This window comes from Callithrix jacchus, chromosome 21, assembly GCF_049354715.1.
Source record: "Callithrix jacchus isolate 240 chromosome 21, calJac240_pri, whole genome shotgun sequence".
NCBI classification, from domain to species: domain Eukaryota; kingdom Metazoa; phylum Chordata; class Mammalia; order Primates; family Cebidae; genus Callithrix; species Callithrix jacchus.
In genome coordinates this window covers 35,602,699-35,618,280 of record NC_133522.1, presented here as the reverse complement: position 1 = coordinate 35,618,280, position 15,582 = coordinate 35,602,699, and the positions used below count along the sequence as shown (strand labels likewise).

The following is a 15,582-nucleotide window of genomic DNA, read 5'->3' as shown; positions in this document are numbered from 1 at the left end:
GGCCAAGCAGATATAAGTGAGCAAAGCATGCTTGTGCCAGGAGGTAGTAAGGAACAGTAGCAACTATAGAAAATTACAGATCACATGACTTACCTAAAGGAGACAGCTGCCTTTCAGGTCAGATAGTTGTAGACATGTAAGAGTTTAAGAAAAAGATTGTGGAATATTTCATTTTCCAAGAAAAAAAAATCTAGATTTCAAGTGAACTCCCCTAATGTTTTTATTTAGCAACAAATTCATTAAAAAAGAAAAAACTGTACTTCATATATTCAACTTTTAATTAATATGAATATAACTAATCAGATAAAGTTCAACTATCTTCTACATTTACCATGAATACACAGCTAATTTGACTTTCTGCTATCTGCCTGATATTAGAAATATGTGCTATGGTTAGCTTTATTATTATGTCCTCTAAATAAATTTTCTGCAAAATGATTGGGCTAGAAGATTTATAGCTACCTTCCTGCTTCTTTATTTCCGATAACATTTCCTCATGAAAATACTAATATTGCTAGTGAGGTGTATATTTTTCCCCAAGTGGTGAGCTCTCCTATAACTTAGTCAACATGTTTTGTAGGAGGCTCAGGGGATCATTTTGCACTGGCTTACAGGATATTATGCCTTTTTTTTTTTACTTAAAAACAACATCCTATTTTCCTGACCAAGGTTTGCCACCTCATTTTTGATAATAAAGGTGAGGGAAGTTAGATGCTATTTTTTATATCTCATCACTGCTGATTTTAATGGGCCATAAATCAGACAAGAACACCAAGAGTAGGTACTTTTGCCTGAATTTTTGCAGAATCAAGACCCTCGTAGAGGAGTAACTGTAGTTCCTTAATAGAACTATCTCTAAACTATAAAGTCAAAAATTGTACTTTTATCATTCTATCTCCCACCTCATAACCCTACTCCACCATATTTCAACACTCCTTTTTGGTACCAAAATTCCTGTCTAGTAATAATGATTTAAAATAACAATGTGTATCACCCTTCCTGAGAACGTTTGCACTTTAACATGAGACTTTTAATTAGCGTCCACTTTACAGCATGGAATATAACTTGAAAGCTAAAATATCTGATAGTACAGTGAGTGACGCAGGGCTGGGAGACAGGAGGGAACAATGCACTTCTTCCTACCACTTTCCTAAATGAATGTAGCACTTTGAAAATCACTGCCTGCTTTCATGTGAATGAAGCTGACCTAGTGATGAGTACCACTAACATTAAATATGTATTTTATATGTATGTAATACAGAGAGATCCAAAGGTACCCATTCAGTCTCCTTTTGGCCAACCTCACCCAAGTTCCAAAGTTGAAAAGCCTTCCCCACTTCCTAGATGAAAAGAAATATACTCCAGGAATTTTTCATAGTGGTTATAAACCTGTCATCCTTTTAAACCAAAAACAAAGAAGGAATAATTGGAACAGATGGCAGACCTCACAGAGAATACATCCATTGAGAGTACAGCTGTTGGAAAAATTTGTGAGATGCTTCTTTTATGATGAATTGACTCTTTACAAAAGATCAGTTGCTATTCAAGAAGATGTGTGAAATATATATATATATATGTATGTATATATTTCAAGTGACATAATAAATAACTTCCAATGTCTTTTAGTTCAGTTAAGCAACAACAACAAAAACTTGAGTTAATATATATTCAGATATTAAAAATTCTCTGCACACTTCCAGTCTTGTCCTGACTAAATCCCTTATGGTTCCAAACCCTGTCCCACAGTCAAAGATTGGCAAAGTCACAACACAAAATTGAAGACTTTGCCTCTTAGAGATACTCAGGACAAAAGCTCTGGAAACTTACCTCCTGAGAGATTTAAAATAAAACTCTGAGGCCGGGCACGGTGGCTCACAGCTGTAATCCCAGCACTTTGGGAGGCAGACAGATCATGAGGTCAAGAGATCGAGACCATACTGGCCAACATAGTGGAACTCCGTCTCTACTAAAAAAATACAAAAATTAGTTGGGCACGGTGGCACGCACCTGTAGTCCCAGCTACTTGGGAGGCTGAGGCAGGAGAACTGCTTGAACCTGGAAGGCGGAGGTTGCAGTGAGCCAAAATTGTACCACTGAACTCCAGCCTGATGCCTGGTGACAGAACAAGACTCTGTCTCAAAAAAAAAAAAAAAAAAAAAAACCCTCTGAGAGAACAAGAACATTTAAGGTTTGAACAGGTTACCGGGAGGCTGGAAATTATCTTTCTCAGAGACCGACTTTAAACAGAGATCAGATTTCCATCTGTCTGAAACGTTTTAGGTATTGCGCAGCCTGGAGGCAGAAGGAAAGCATCAGTCAACATTTACTGAGCACCCACTGTGTATGCTGCTAGGGTTATTACTGCAACCGCTAACATAAGAATCATTCTTATACTCTTCAAAGCACTTTCATGTACATTAAAGCAAAGTGCTCCTAGTTCACTTAATTGCTCACCTGCTATGGGTATATTAATGGTGCTAATTTTTACATTAGCCATTATTCTATGGATATTAAAGCAAACAGCCAATATATTTTAATTTAGCTTTCAATACCCATTTTTTTCACCAAAAACTTATACTCTTAACTGACAAGCCATAATCTCATTCCAAAACATTTTGCTCTTCTTTTAAACTTGCTTTTGAATACTGACAATTATTTTAGAAAGTCTCATGAGGACAATTGATAACAAATAACACAAACGTGAACCTTCTGTTTTTCTAACTTAAACCATGCCATAAGACATAAGGCATATGTAGGGGTGGGAGCAATGGTAGGGGAAACTGTCATGAAAATAACACTGAGAAGTAAGAAGTCAGGAGACTTGAGTTTGATTCTTGGCTGTGCCAGCAACTATCAGTTTCACTCATACTTTCAGGTCCTAAGTTTCTTCCACTCTAAAATGGAATGTGTACTGAAGTGTAAGTAGACTGGACTGTATTATTCGTAAGATTTCTTCTAGTCCTAAGCTGCCTCATTTGTCAATGTGCTTCCACCAAGAAAGATTTTAAAGTTTGCAAATAGAGAAAGCCAGGGTATACTACTTTTCTACTGAGTAGAAAAAATGCTAACAAGAGTTCTTCACATTCAAGGAGAGATTAAGTAAAAAAATATTACTTGGTCTCTTCCTTTGCATTGATTGACCAAAATCCAGTATTGGGAATCTATATCTACAGATAGATGTTGGCCCTTTCTACCCCTTACATAATTAAAAGTTCAATGGCATTACTAGAAGATAGAGAACAAATAATATCAATAAAGTCCTTGCAAATTTTCCAAACCTAACTGAACTTTGTAGGACATTTGAATTATTCAAAACCTACTCTTAAGTTTATCTTAATAGTGCATCAGTCAATATATACTAACCAATATCTGCAAATTTTCAGTGGCTTACATATTAAATGTTAATTTCTTGACATTGTCACAGTCCACTGTGGACTAAAAGAGAGGCTGTGCTTCATGAAATCATCCTGAGACTCAAGTTCCTTCTATTTTTTGGTTCCATGATTCCTAGAGACTTGAAATCCTTTCCTTCTTGCTATATATTTTGAAAAAGAGAGAGAACCAAAGATCATGTTGGAAATACATCGCCTTAGTTCCCATTGGCTAGAAACCAGTCACATAACCACACCTAACTGTAAGGGAGAGTGGGTAATGTCTAGTTACTCCCCTCAGAAGAAGAAACACCACTGCTGGTCATCCAGCCAAGCTCAGTCACAAAATGAGACAACAAAGACCTAGGAAAAAGTAAGATCTAAATAATTGTTAACTTAAAAAATGTATCCACAATATCTACAAATTTGGAAAGTAGAAAAGGTGGCTTCATTTCTTAATAAGTAAAGCGTGACAAGCTGCAAGGTGGTCATCCCGTAGGTTGACAAAAATGTATCCAACCAAAATCAAAGACAGGCACTTGGAAGAAAGGGGGGTTGGGGCAAGAGTGTTATACTGAATAGGTTGGCTAAATATATATATTCAACTGGTTACAGAAGGAGCTGTGAATGTTCATAAAGATGATCCTGACACATGCATACTTGACAAAAATGCATGTAATATACAATCCATGCTCCCTTTAAGGTGGAGCTTAACATTTAAATGTATTATAATTAGGTTCTATACGTCAAAATATCTTTCAGGACACAAGGGCATGCAAGAGCACAATCTCTTTAATCCAACCAGAACCAGTCTAAGGTCGGTGGTCTTATCTGGAGAAAGTTACTGAAATCAGGATCTTGTTTGATGAAAGGTATAGCTGATAGAACAGGGGTAGGGAGTCAGTGTCTGTGAGGTGGGTGAGCTGTAATTGTTTTAATATTGCTCATCTCGAGGCCAGTGCTTGTTTGCCTCCTTGAGAAAAAGAAAAGCCTCGTGGCAGTTAAAATGTAGGTTATTCTTTTTTTTTTTTTGAGATGGAGTCTCACTCTGTAGCCAGGCTGGAGTGCAGTGGCGCAATCTCGGCTCACTGCAACGTCCACCTGGGTTCAAGCGATTCTTCCGCCTCAGCCTGCCAAGTAGCTGGGACCACAGGCACGTGCCACCACGCCCAGCTAATTTTCGTATTTTTAGTAGAGACGGGGTTTCACCATGGCCAGGATGGCCTCGATCTCTTGACCTCGTGATCCGCCCGCCTTGGCCTCCCAAAGTGCTGGGATTACAGGCGTGAGCCACCGCACCCGGCCGGAATATAGGTTATTATTTAAGCGCAAGGCTGGGTGACTTAACCCTTGTCTGGCATGGCCTTTGATCCTGTTTATAATTTGGTATCTTATTGCCACTAACAGACTGTTCTGTCTGACCTGCCATCCTGGTATAGCTACAAACTAAGTTTTTAAGGTTTTTCTGGGGCGCTTTGGTCACAAAAGAGGGTCATTCAGTCAATGGGGGCTTAGAATTTTATTTTTAGTTTATACAATGAAATCTCTTGACACGAAAAAGACTCATGATTATCTCACCCGAAACAAAACATGTCGTAGAATTCCTAGCTTCACTTCTTATTTAAAAGGAGCAAACAGTCAGGGCCAATGTTAATCTCAACATGTCAGCTATCTCCTTTCCAATTATTTAGCGCCTTCAAAATATAGAATTGAACTTTCCTGCCCTTTGCAAGTCAATGTGTGGATCGGGGTTTTACAACTGCCATAATATAGTTATCACCAAGATGATAACTAAGAATACTTCTTGATGTCTTCTTCAACATTTTGATAACCAATATCCAAATGACTTTACTTCCAGGCTCTCCTTACCGGGATAAAATTACTATTGCTATACTTCAACTCCAAGAAGAAGGGAAGCTGCATATGATGAAAGAGAAGTGGTGGCGTGGGAATGGCTGCCCCGAGGAAGATAACAAAGAAGCCAGTGCTCTGGGAGTGGAAAATATTGGGGGTATCTTCATTGTTCTGGCTGCCGGACTGGTCCTTTCTGTATTTGTAGCTATTGGAGAATTCATATACAAATCACGGAAGAATAATGATATTGAACAGGTGAGTCATCTTTCTCTAGGACTGAGTAGCTCATAGTTTGCATTGTCTGTCTTAAGTTTGGGGGTTCTAAGGATGTTTGCTCGTTTTTGTAACAGTCTATTGAATTAGATGCCAGAAGAGCCATTTTTGAGTTAGAGCAAAGAGCTGTTGAATCCCTGCCAGGTGCTGTGGGCACTGCAGGTCAATCATTTATTAATGACGAGGAAGGGCCTTATACACTAAATCCAATTAGCACTATTTGGAATGACAGTGCAGAAATTCCAAACTCAGTTAATTTTTGAACAGTTGTTTGCTCGTAAGATAGAAACCCTAGATGGAAAAAGGCAAAAATAAATACAAAATTGGAAAAGATATAAAAAGATATTTAAAAGAAATGCTTCCAACGCTTAAGTATAGATTCTGAGCACATGTGCTAATGCAAAACAATTTATATAAATAGGTAAAAGTTGTATTATGAAATTGAACACTTATTTGTGTCAAAGTAAGATTTGTAAAAGGATAGTTCACTCCAATTTTTTTTGCCAGGAATATAGTAAACAATATAAAATGAAAATCCAATGTATATTTTATTTTTCTAAATTGTGTTTGAGATTATAGGACAATTTTAGTAGTTGACATTTTTGCCTATTACTTTTGTTTTTGAAGAAAATCACACCCTTTTTGAAAGAAATCAACTTACACTCTTCTGAAAAGCTGATTGTGATTTAAGATAATTCCTTCACAACCATACTAGAATAAACAAAATACAAAGCTTATGGCCATGATAGTGAATCAAGCTCCCCATTCAATGTTTAAATATTGTTAGAATTTTAAGAGTATGACTATTAATAATAGAGCCAGTTTAATGCTCTGCTGTCATCTTGAAATTCTAAATAAGTTTTGAACAAAGTGTCCCACATTTTCTTTTTGCACTGGATACTGCAAATTATGTGGCTGGTGCTGATTAATAGATCCACTTTCTTTAAGTGGAAGCCCTTCTTAAATGTCCAAAACTGGGGATGATTCATTATACCCTGGTTTCACATGAAAATATTCCCCAGAATTACAAGGTAACTCTGACAACAATGAACATCCCTTTCTTAAGCTCTGCTATAAGAAGCTGTTTTTTTAATTAAAAGGGAGAATGAACTGATCTGCTTTAACTTTCAATTTGCTCTTGAGGTGTCTTGTTTTATGCAACTAATTTAAAAAATAAAAACCTGTATATATGATGCTTTAATGTGCTTTTCATAGTTGCCAGCTTCATGTGATTTAAATTTCATTTAAACATTCATTCTTGCTTCTGATTTATTCATTTTCCTATATTTTTTTCTCATTTCTTTTGCATGCAAGGCTTTTTGTTTCTTTTATGGACTGCAATGTAAGCAAACCCATCCAACCAACTCCACTTCTGGAACCACTTTATCTACGGATTTAGAATGTGGCAAATTAATTCGAGAGGAGAGAGGGATTCGGAAACAGTCCTCAGTTCATACTGTGTAATCAGTTAAAAAAAAAAAAGGTGTGCCCAGTAGAAATTGTTTCTGCTAATTGGTGTTATTGATATTTGTATTCGCTAAGCATAATAGCCACAATTCTCTATTCCTTTAGGATAGCAAAACTCGTGTTCTAGACATTGAATTGAATGCGCCAGAAAGAGACTTGCACTGTATGTTGAAGCAGGGGCATATTAGGGGTATACAGACTTCTAGAAATGTGTATTTACAGGAATTGTCTCTGTCCCAACTAGTCATCTTTGTTCCATCTTCATGCATTAGAAATAAGTAACTCTTTCTTCATGAAAAAGGAAATTTAGACTTTCAACAGTGCAAAGCATGAAAACAAAATGCAAATTCTGCGGACTTCTTTTCATCATTGTGAACTTTGTTCCCTCCTCTTTCTTTCTCCCTGTCCCATACATTGTGTAGATCTGCATATTTTCAAGCCACCTGAAACTCTTACCTTTTCAACAATACATATATAACTCCATAACAATGTTAATTTTTTAATTCAAATTCGTGTCACAATGTAAAATGTATTATTTACCCAAAGACTCAAAAGTGTCTTAGAGTTTAGGGATTCAAAAACCACAATCCACAGAAAGAAAACTAAACTTGAAACCTCTGGTGTCACAGAACAGCACTACCTAAGTTGAACACCACTCTTGGAAACAGAACACAGTCAAGAATAATTCCCGGGCAGAAATTCATTAACCTCAAACTCTTAAATAACATTGACTTGTAGAGTTTAATAGTCTTCTGTAGGTTCTGAGTCTTAAGGAATAGTGATATTTTTCAGGCTATATAGTATTTCTTCAAAGATCCCAGTAAAGTCCTAAGCTATGTACTAATTCATAGCATCTTCTATTTACCACTCACTTGCTCCCTCTCTTTGCATTGATGAGCATCTTTCCACAAGATGTTACTTCACTTCCTTCCCACTAACCCAAGATAGAGTGGTTGTTCTTGGAGCAATCTTCCCTGAACATCACCACTTTCACAGTTGTTTCTTTGCATCCATCACCATTATTAATTTATTCCATTATCAAAGTATTCTGGGGAAAACAGAAAGAGGGGAAAAAAATAAAGGAAAGAATGTCCATAGACATTAGTTACAGATCTCTGTAGATTTATTTTCCATCTGGATTCAAAGTGCTGTACATAATTCCCATGCTAACTCAACCTGGCGATGTGAAAAAAACCTGATTGCACATTTAATTTATTGTGACAGAGAATATCTGATGATTTCTCTAGGCTCATTTTCCCTCCCGAGTGAATAGGAAAATTGAAGATGTGCTTCATCTTTTCTCAATATGGGATCAGTTGGTCTTTATTCTTTTCTTAATGGGATTACCTTTTGACACATCAAGCGATCCCCTAAAGCCCATTCCTTGAAGTAGAAATAGGCCATCTGTGCAATCATATAGCATTTTACCATCTCTTTGCTTAGCTTTAAATGGCTCTGAATTTTGGAAACCACAGACCTTTCCAATCAATTGTGTACTTCTTTAGTAAAGCATATTCAGGAAAGTTGACTTTTGTCCTGATTGTTTCTCAGCCTTGCTTCCTTCTTTAAAGAACTGTACTCAGAAGAAAATATCATAAATTATACTAACAATGTTTTGTTGTTACTAAACTAGAAGCAACATATTATTTGTCCCAAGTCAGAGTTCGCATTTTCATAATCAAAAGAATCAGATGTTGGGATGAATATGACATTATTCTTAGCTTCATATTTCATGGATTCAGTATCTAGAAACCACAAATTTTGTAAGTTTACTTTTCCAAAGACAATTTAATAAACCAAAAATGCTACCAAAAGAGTTCAAATGTGATTGATGAAAGATAGACCATCAGAATTAATAATAACAGACAAAACTTAACTTCCTGCAGAGACTATTATTTAAAAGTGTAATTCAGAGATTTGAGTAAAGAAATTGTCTCTTTCAAAAATTAATATTTGTATACCACTTTAGATTGTATAGTACCTAATTCTGATACTTCTATAGTATTTTATAGTTTTCAAAATGTTTTCACATGTAACATTACATTTGATCTTTTCAACAATTTAAATTTAGCTTTACTATCAGTCATTGGCCTGCAGTTATAGATTTTAGAAGCAGAAGAAAATATTCTAAAACAGCCAAACTTAGATTCAAGTTCCAGTTGAATCAAGAGCCACACACTGAATAACTGTATGCAGGTTACCAAATTTCTCAGTCTTGATTTCCTAAAATATAACAGTGGGACAAAATTTCTAGAATATAAAGTTTTGTACAGGTGTTTTTCAAAATGGGTTAAATTGGCAAATGTTTCTCAAATAAAATTTTTATAGTTAAGTAACCCATGGAGCGTCACTCTAAGTGTTCCTTTACTACATGCTATCTCAGTGTGCTTCACAAGTTTTCATTCATTGAGAATTTTCAACAAAGCAGAAAGTATTCAGCGCTTCTCAAGCCAATTAGATTGCAGATTTTTTCCCCCACAACATCTTGACAGAACAGGGTTCCACAGATCATCCTCAAGGGAACACAGGCATGATCATGTGAATCTCATCCCGTAAGAGTGTACAAAACATCTTGCATTGCGCTTGACACATAGTAGCACTCAATAAATAATTGTGTATACTTTGGAGTAAACTTCTAAGCCTCAAATTTCTTACTTGTAAAATGAAGGTAATATGGCCTTTATACAATTACTATGACAATTAAATGAAATCATGGCATAGAAAATGAGCTTATTAATATTATTATTATATTATATTAATATAGATCAGTTAAGAACTGTTGGTACCTTCTGGAGAAACTAAGGATTGCTCTGGTCACATGGGCAGTAACTAAAATTTATCAAGCATCTTAAATTGCAATCTAGTTTTAAAAATTCATTTTCTAATTTAGAGGCTCAAACTCTAAGAGCAGTTTTTTCTGGTAGAAGCCTTATAAATTAATGGCAGAGGTCATTGCACTCAGAAGAAAGACCCAAATTGGTATTATTTGAAGATCTATATTGGAAGTTCTGGACCTCGGCTCTAGAAATTCTAATTTAATTGTCTAGTATTGTGGCATGACAATGGTAATTTTTTCAGATGCCCAGTTGATTTTAATGTGCTGGAAGAGGTGCAAACCAATAAGCTAAAGTATAATCTTATGTATGTAATTAGAACTCAATAGATGATTGCTGTTGATTGCTTGATTGATTGCAGAGGTAGAGCCACTAATTCTATGCAATATATATAACACATGTTTGGCATTCAATCTGATAGAGCCTATCCTCTGAGAATTCAGGGAAAAATGCACATCTTTAAGATGGAAATTTTATGATATTCAATTGATAATCTTTATGATTAGTTGTAAAACTATAGAACTAGACCAACTCAGAATTATCAAGTAGACAGTTTATTGCTCTCTCTGTGCCTTTTCCTCTCTGGAGAAACCTTCATTCATCTCAAGTACTTTGTTTCTTCACACTCTTCTCTCTCTCTCTTTTTTTGAGATGGAGTCTTTCTCTGTCACCCACACTAGAGTGCCATGGCGCCATCTTGGCTCACTGCAACCTCTGCCTCCTGGGTTCAAGCAATTCTCCTGCCTCAGCCTCCCGAATAGCTGGGATTACATATGTGCACCACCATGTCAGGCTAATTTTTGTATTTTTAGTAGAGACGTAGAGATGGGGGTTTCACCATGTTGGCCAGGCTGGTCTCGAACTCCTGACCTCAAGTGATCTGCCCACCTCGGCCTCCCAAAGTGCTGGGATTACAGGCATGAGCCTCTGTTCCCAGCCCACATTCTTCTCTTTCTCCTTTTATACTGGTTCTCAACCAGTTCTTGCCATCGTGTCAATGGATGCTAAGATCACAGTGACCCTACTAGGAACCACTGCATTTCAAGTGAACTATGGAACAAAAGACTTAAGTGTGAAAAAGAAAAACACCTTTCAAGCTTTATGTTTACATCATTAGTTCTCATACTTTGGTGTAAATCAGAACCACTGAGGGAAGTTTTCCAAACTACCATTTACAGGCTCTACCCCAGACATTTCTCCTTAGTAGGAAGAGTCCAGGAAGCTGCATTTACAATGAAGCTTGAAAGTGAATGCCAAAACTATTGTATACATTAGTTTTCATAAAAATTAGCTAGAACATAGCAGTTTTTTCCCAAATTAAGTCACGTACATGACTCTTTCTTAAAAGGATCTCCAATACAGGGGTTTGGGTTTTTTTAAAATAGCTTTTCTTACATATTCTTTTCCAACAATCCTGACTATAGTTGCATTATTTAAAAGTAGATAGTAAACAGGAATTTCTATTAAAACTAGCTTGAATATAGCAGTTTTACTAGTTTAATTTCAGATTAACTGTTGAGCATGAGTTATTGTTAAATAATAACAGGTTGTCTACAGATTATACTTTGGAAAATATTGTTTAAGCTTAGGAGAGAGCACAGAGGGATTAAAAGTTTGAACAAGTGGCCAGGAGTGGTGGCTCACACTTGTAAGCTCAGGAGTTCAAGACCAGCCTGAACAACATGGTGGGCCCTCATCTCTGTAAATCAATCAATAAACAAACAAACAAGATTGAACAAATGCATCGACAGCAATGAAACATAGTGTGGTCTGATTTGTTTCCTAATAAATTTGCCTCAAACCTAATGATATAAGGGGAAAAAATTAAGCTTTCTATTTTTAGACTAAAATTATAAATTAAATTATTTTACAGAGTTTTTCTAGCAAAATAAGAACTATTTAAGGAATACATCATGGGTAGGAATCTTGCCATTGGAAAAATCAGCTGGATCATATGATTATAAACCTATCCAAGAGAAATTATTTCCAAATACCTCACTGCATTTGACTAGCATTATATTATATTCTGTATGAGCCATCTGTAGCAATGCAGTACTATAATGAATCCCAATTAGTCTGCAAGCACATGACCCTTTCACCTCAAGGTCTATTTCCTAGTAAGCAGTTTAGAAAGTGTCTGAACAGCCTTTAACAACAAAAGGAAAGCAAAGGATTCTTACTTATTAGACTATTTGCTGAACATCTAACAGTGCCAAATGGCATTATTAATTAACTCTTGTAGATTATTAAAAAAAGAAATTCTGCTCGATGCTGCAGTTTTAACTAGCCTTTAGGAACCATCTCATTATACTTCTCACAGTTATGGAATTTTATGTCCATATGCGCAAGCATATTAAAATCATTTTTGCTTTCAAAATTCTCCCTACAGAGGCCAGTATTACAGAGAATGGGGTTCTACCTTAAATTTTCAAAGAATTCCTATTTGCAAAGATATGAGCATCCTTGTGATAGAAAGACAACATTACAAATGCAGCGTGTGAATGCGAAACCCGAGAGAATGTGACCTTTATTGTTGTCAGCCCAAATACGGCCAATGGCCCAAAGTACACAACAATATGTGTCCATGTTGCAATGTGTACATCCAGATAGACACAAAAATGAGTAAGACCTGGATGAGGGAATGAAGTCACTGTATTCCCTCTAGCAACTAAAATATTTTAATTTAACTTGACCAGAATTGCTTTCTCCCCAGTTTTTCAACTGAATGGAGGATTTAGACCTAAAATATTCAAATATTCTGATTTTTCAATGTCAAACACGAAAGTGGTCCTAATCAGTTTGTCTTGACCAGCCACAAGAACTGAGAAATTACTGTCTTTTGATAGCCCACTCCACCTTGGTATTTATCTTTCCTCAGTGTTCTTTGGCACCATTATCAGATGCTTCCAAGCATCTTCAGTTCTACCTCTCCTGTAGTCTGATCAATTTATTTAGCAAGTGATTTCCGAAAGTCTCTTTAATTAGGTTATTTTTGTAATCGTGTGAAGAGGTTTCCTTTGCCTGGAAACTCAAATATTAATTAATTATTAGAAAAGCCAGGATGCAATTAACATCAGTATAGAAATAACGTTTCTAATGTACAAGTTATGCTGTCTATCAACAAAGCAAACTCTGAACGATGGGCATGACCCCTAGACAGGTGACTTCGGAATCACATGCCAAGAACTCAGGGCTCCACACTGGTGCTAAAGGGCCATGTGTCTTTGGGCAAGTCATTTTCCTTCCCTCAACCTCAGTTTCTTCATCTGTGGAATGAGGAGATCGTATTTGAAGTTCTCTTCCAACCGCAATATTGTTTGAATCTGGCAGAAAAATGGGAAGGAAATAAAACCACGGAAGCAGTGATAAAAAGAGATTTTTGTTTCTATATTTCTTCATATGGTTATGTCTCTCTCTTGGACACATGAAGTTCTTATTTATGTCAGAATGACTATGCCCTGCCAGTACTTCAAGGCAGAAAGTCCTGTCTTGGATATAGAGAAAATGGCCCCATGAGCCATCACGACGTCAAGAAGCAAGAAGGTTCCCATCCAGTGAATCATAAGCAAATCATTACAGACACAGTGAAGTTTACAGAAGTAGAATAGTTCTTGACCTTGATGAGCCTGCAGACCAGGTAAAATAAAACAAAAAGGAGACAGGTACCTACGAAGCCATTTGAAGCTGTAGAAATGAATACACATTCACAAATCACAAAAGAGGATGACAAATGGGACGGGACCACATAGGAAGACTCTATTCTGCAAGTAACTTAGTATTTCTTCTAAAAACAAACAAGGAGAAATAAAGAAAGAGGACAGCATGCATTTATATTCTACTGGTTTTATCCCTACCCTTCTTTCTACCATCAACTATGGGAATTTTATATGAATTGCTCCCAAACTGAAATGAGTTAAACTCTTAGCTTTTGAGATGTTAAGTAGTCCTTGCAGATTTGTGGCACAGAGGAAGGTCTTGAAAACCATAGTTTTTAATTGCAAGATCCAGATGTTTCATTGAATATGTAAGTTGTTGTAATTCAAAAAATTTATCTATAATTGGCAAGAGCCAAAACCCAAAAGGCTAACATTGGAGAAATTGACATGATGATGTTTTAATACCTTACTTTCCTACCATGAACAGATTCTGACCACTAGGAAAGAGAGAATTGGAGGAAAGTCACAAAGGTTAGATACTACCTTAATCTATGAGAGGAGGCTATTCCTCAGCCAATGACCGTCTCTGAACCAAGTTCACACTTGGGAGGATGCAGGAGAATAGAAACCACAGAAAACTTAAAAGGGAATCCTGGAAAGAAAATGCCATTTTTTTCCTTCACAGGGTCAAGGTCCAGGAGGTGGTAAGACCTGTAGAGATATTTTATATCCAACAGTCTCCTGAAAGGCAGAATAACATGTGGGCAGTGAAGCTATGGAATGCTTCATAGAATCTTCCTCAATCTCAGAGAATGCCAGGGAAAATAGCCAAACATTCATGGCTCTTCTCAGCCAAGAGGCATGTAGAAGGGCTGAGAGAACCAGTGCACTGGAAGACTTGGTATTAGAGCAGAAAAGACAGAGTGTGTGGATGCGACATGGCGACCATGGTCATCTGAGAGGGCACAGCAGAAATAGTGATCAGTGTTCACGACCTAGTAGGATGTCACATCCCATGGAAGCCAAAAGGACAGAGGGTAGCCTTGGACTAGCTGATCCTGGGCCCTCTAGACACCTCTTTTTATCCCAGATGACCCTAGGAAAAAAGAAAAGAGAGAACGAAGGTAGGGGGAGGTTTGCATTAACAGAGACATTAACCAAAAGAAAGCATTTTAAACCAAAAGTGAATTGTCTTGAGTTGATAAGACCCACTAGCAAAAGGGGAACCTCTAAGCTAAGGTGAATTCTGTTTTTTTTTAAGTAGTATCACATAATTCGTTTGCATATCCAAGCTTGTAGCTTGAGAAAAATGCATTCCCACTACCACGGGCATAAACTGATACCCTGAAAACTCTGTATGTAGTGCATACGTGCACTGTGGACAACTAACACCCAACATCACAGGCAGTTTAGCTGAAAGGCAGGGCCATTTCCCTGTAGAGAAAGGGCATGCAAAGAATTTCTTGGAAGTTTATTTTATGGCCCTAATTTAGCCTCTGAAATGAGAAAAAGGAAAAAAAAAAAAAAAAAAAGACCAAGCCCTCACTAAGAGGTGAGGGAAAGTCAACCCACACAGAATCCTCTCAGGTCTTCAGTGCAGGAAGCCAGAGTAAGACCAGAGGGCCAAGGCACAAAGCCACATTGGCCTCTGACAGTGACTCTAGAGAGAACTGCACCGTGTAGTTTGGTTGGAAGCACAAACCCACATTCCTGCCACTTTTAGCAAGGAGAGTTGCTTATTTCCAGGTATACAAGGCCCACTGGAAGCTTCTCACTGTAGGACTCTCTCTCTGCTCTTGGTTATGGCACTGGGTGGGCCAGGTTTTATGCTCCGTTTTATACTGTCAGCCATTTGTGTGTCCTTTCTAGGGCAGGAAAATGTTTTAGCTGCTCTGGCGCATCCTTGGGAGGCCATGGGAGTCTCAGGACAGTTTCAGGTTGGCCTGATGGCGTACCCTGCTGACACTTCTCTGCTCCATTAACTGCCTCCTCCAAGAGCCTGAGACAGAGACTGGGCTGTGATTACCCTGTGTTCCCAGGTCCCCATGCCTATCAGGCTGCCTTTCTTATCCCACCACATGGGAGTTTGCCCCGGAGAAGGCAGAGGAGGTGTCCCTCCTCATGTCT

The 15,582-nt window shown here is 37.3% G+C and overlaps 1 protein-coding gene across 14 annotated transcripts in view; it reads left to right on the top strand.

Moving 5' to 3' along the window:
- GRIK1 (glutamate ionotropic receptor kainate type subunit 1) overlaps nucleotides 1–15,582 on the top strand; it is a 389,636-nt gene that overhangs the window by 366,182 nt on the left and 7,872 nt on the right. For 9 of the 14 annotated variants that reach the window (XM_035283110.3, XM_035283108.3, XM_054249096.2 and 6 more), the window contains one exon: nucleotides 5,230–5,480. In XM_035283110.3, coding sequence (XP_035139001.1) covers nucleotides 5,230–5,480 — 251 coding nt within the window. Of the gene's footprint in view, nucleotides 1–5,229; nucleotides 5,481–6,812; nucleotides 7,093–15,582 lie in introns of those variants that run through there. The other 5 variants (XM_054249097.2, XM_054249095.2, XM_002761343.6 and 2 more) reach the window with 2 other exon arrangements.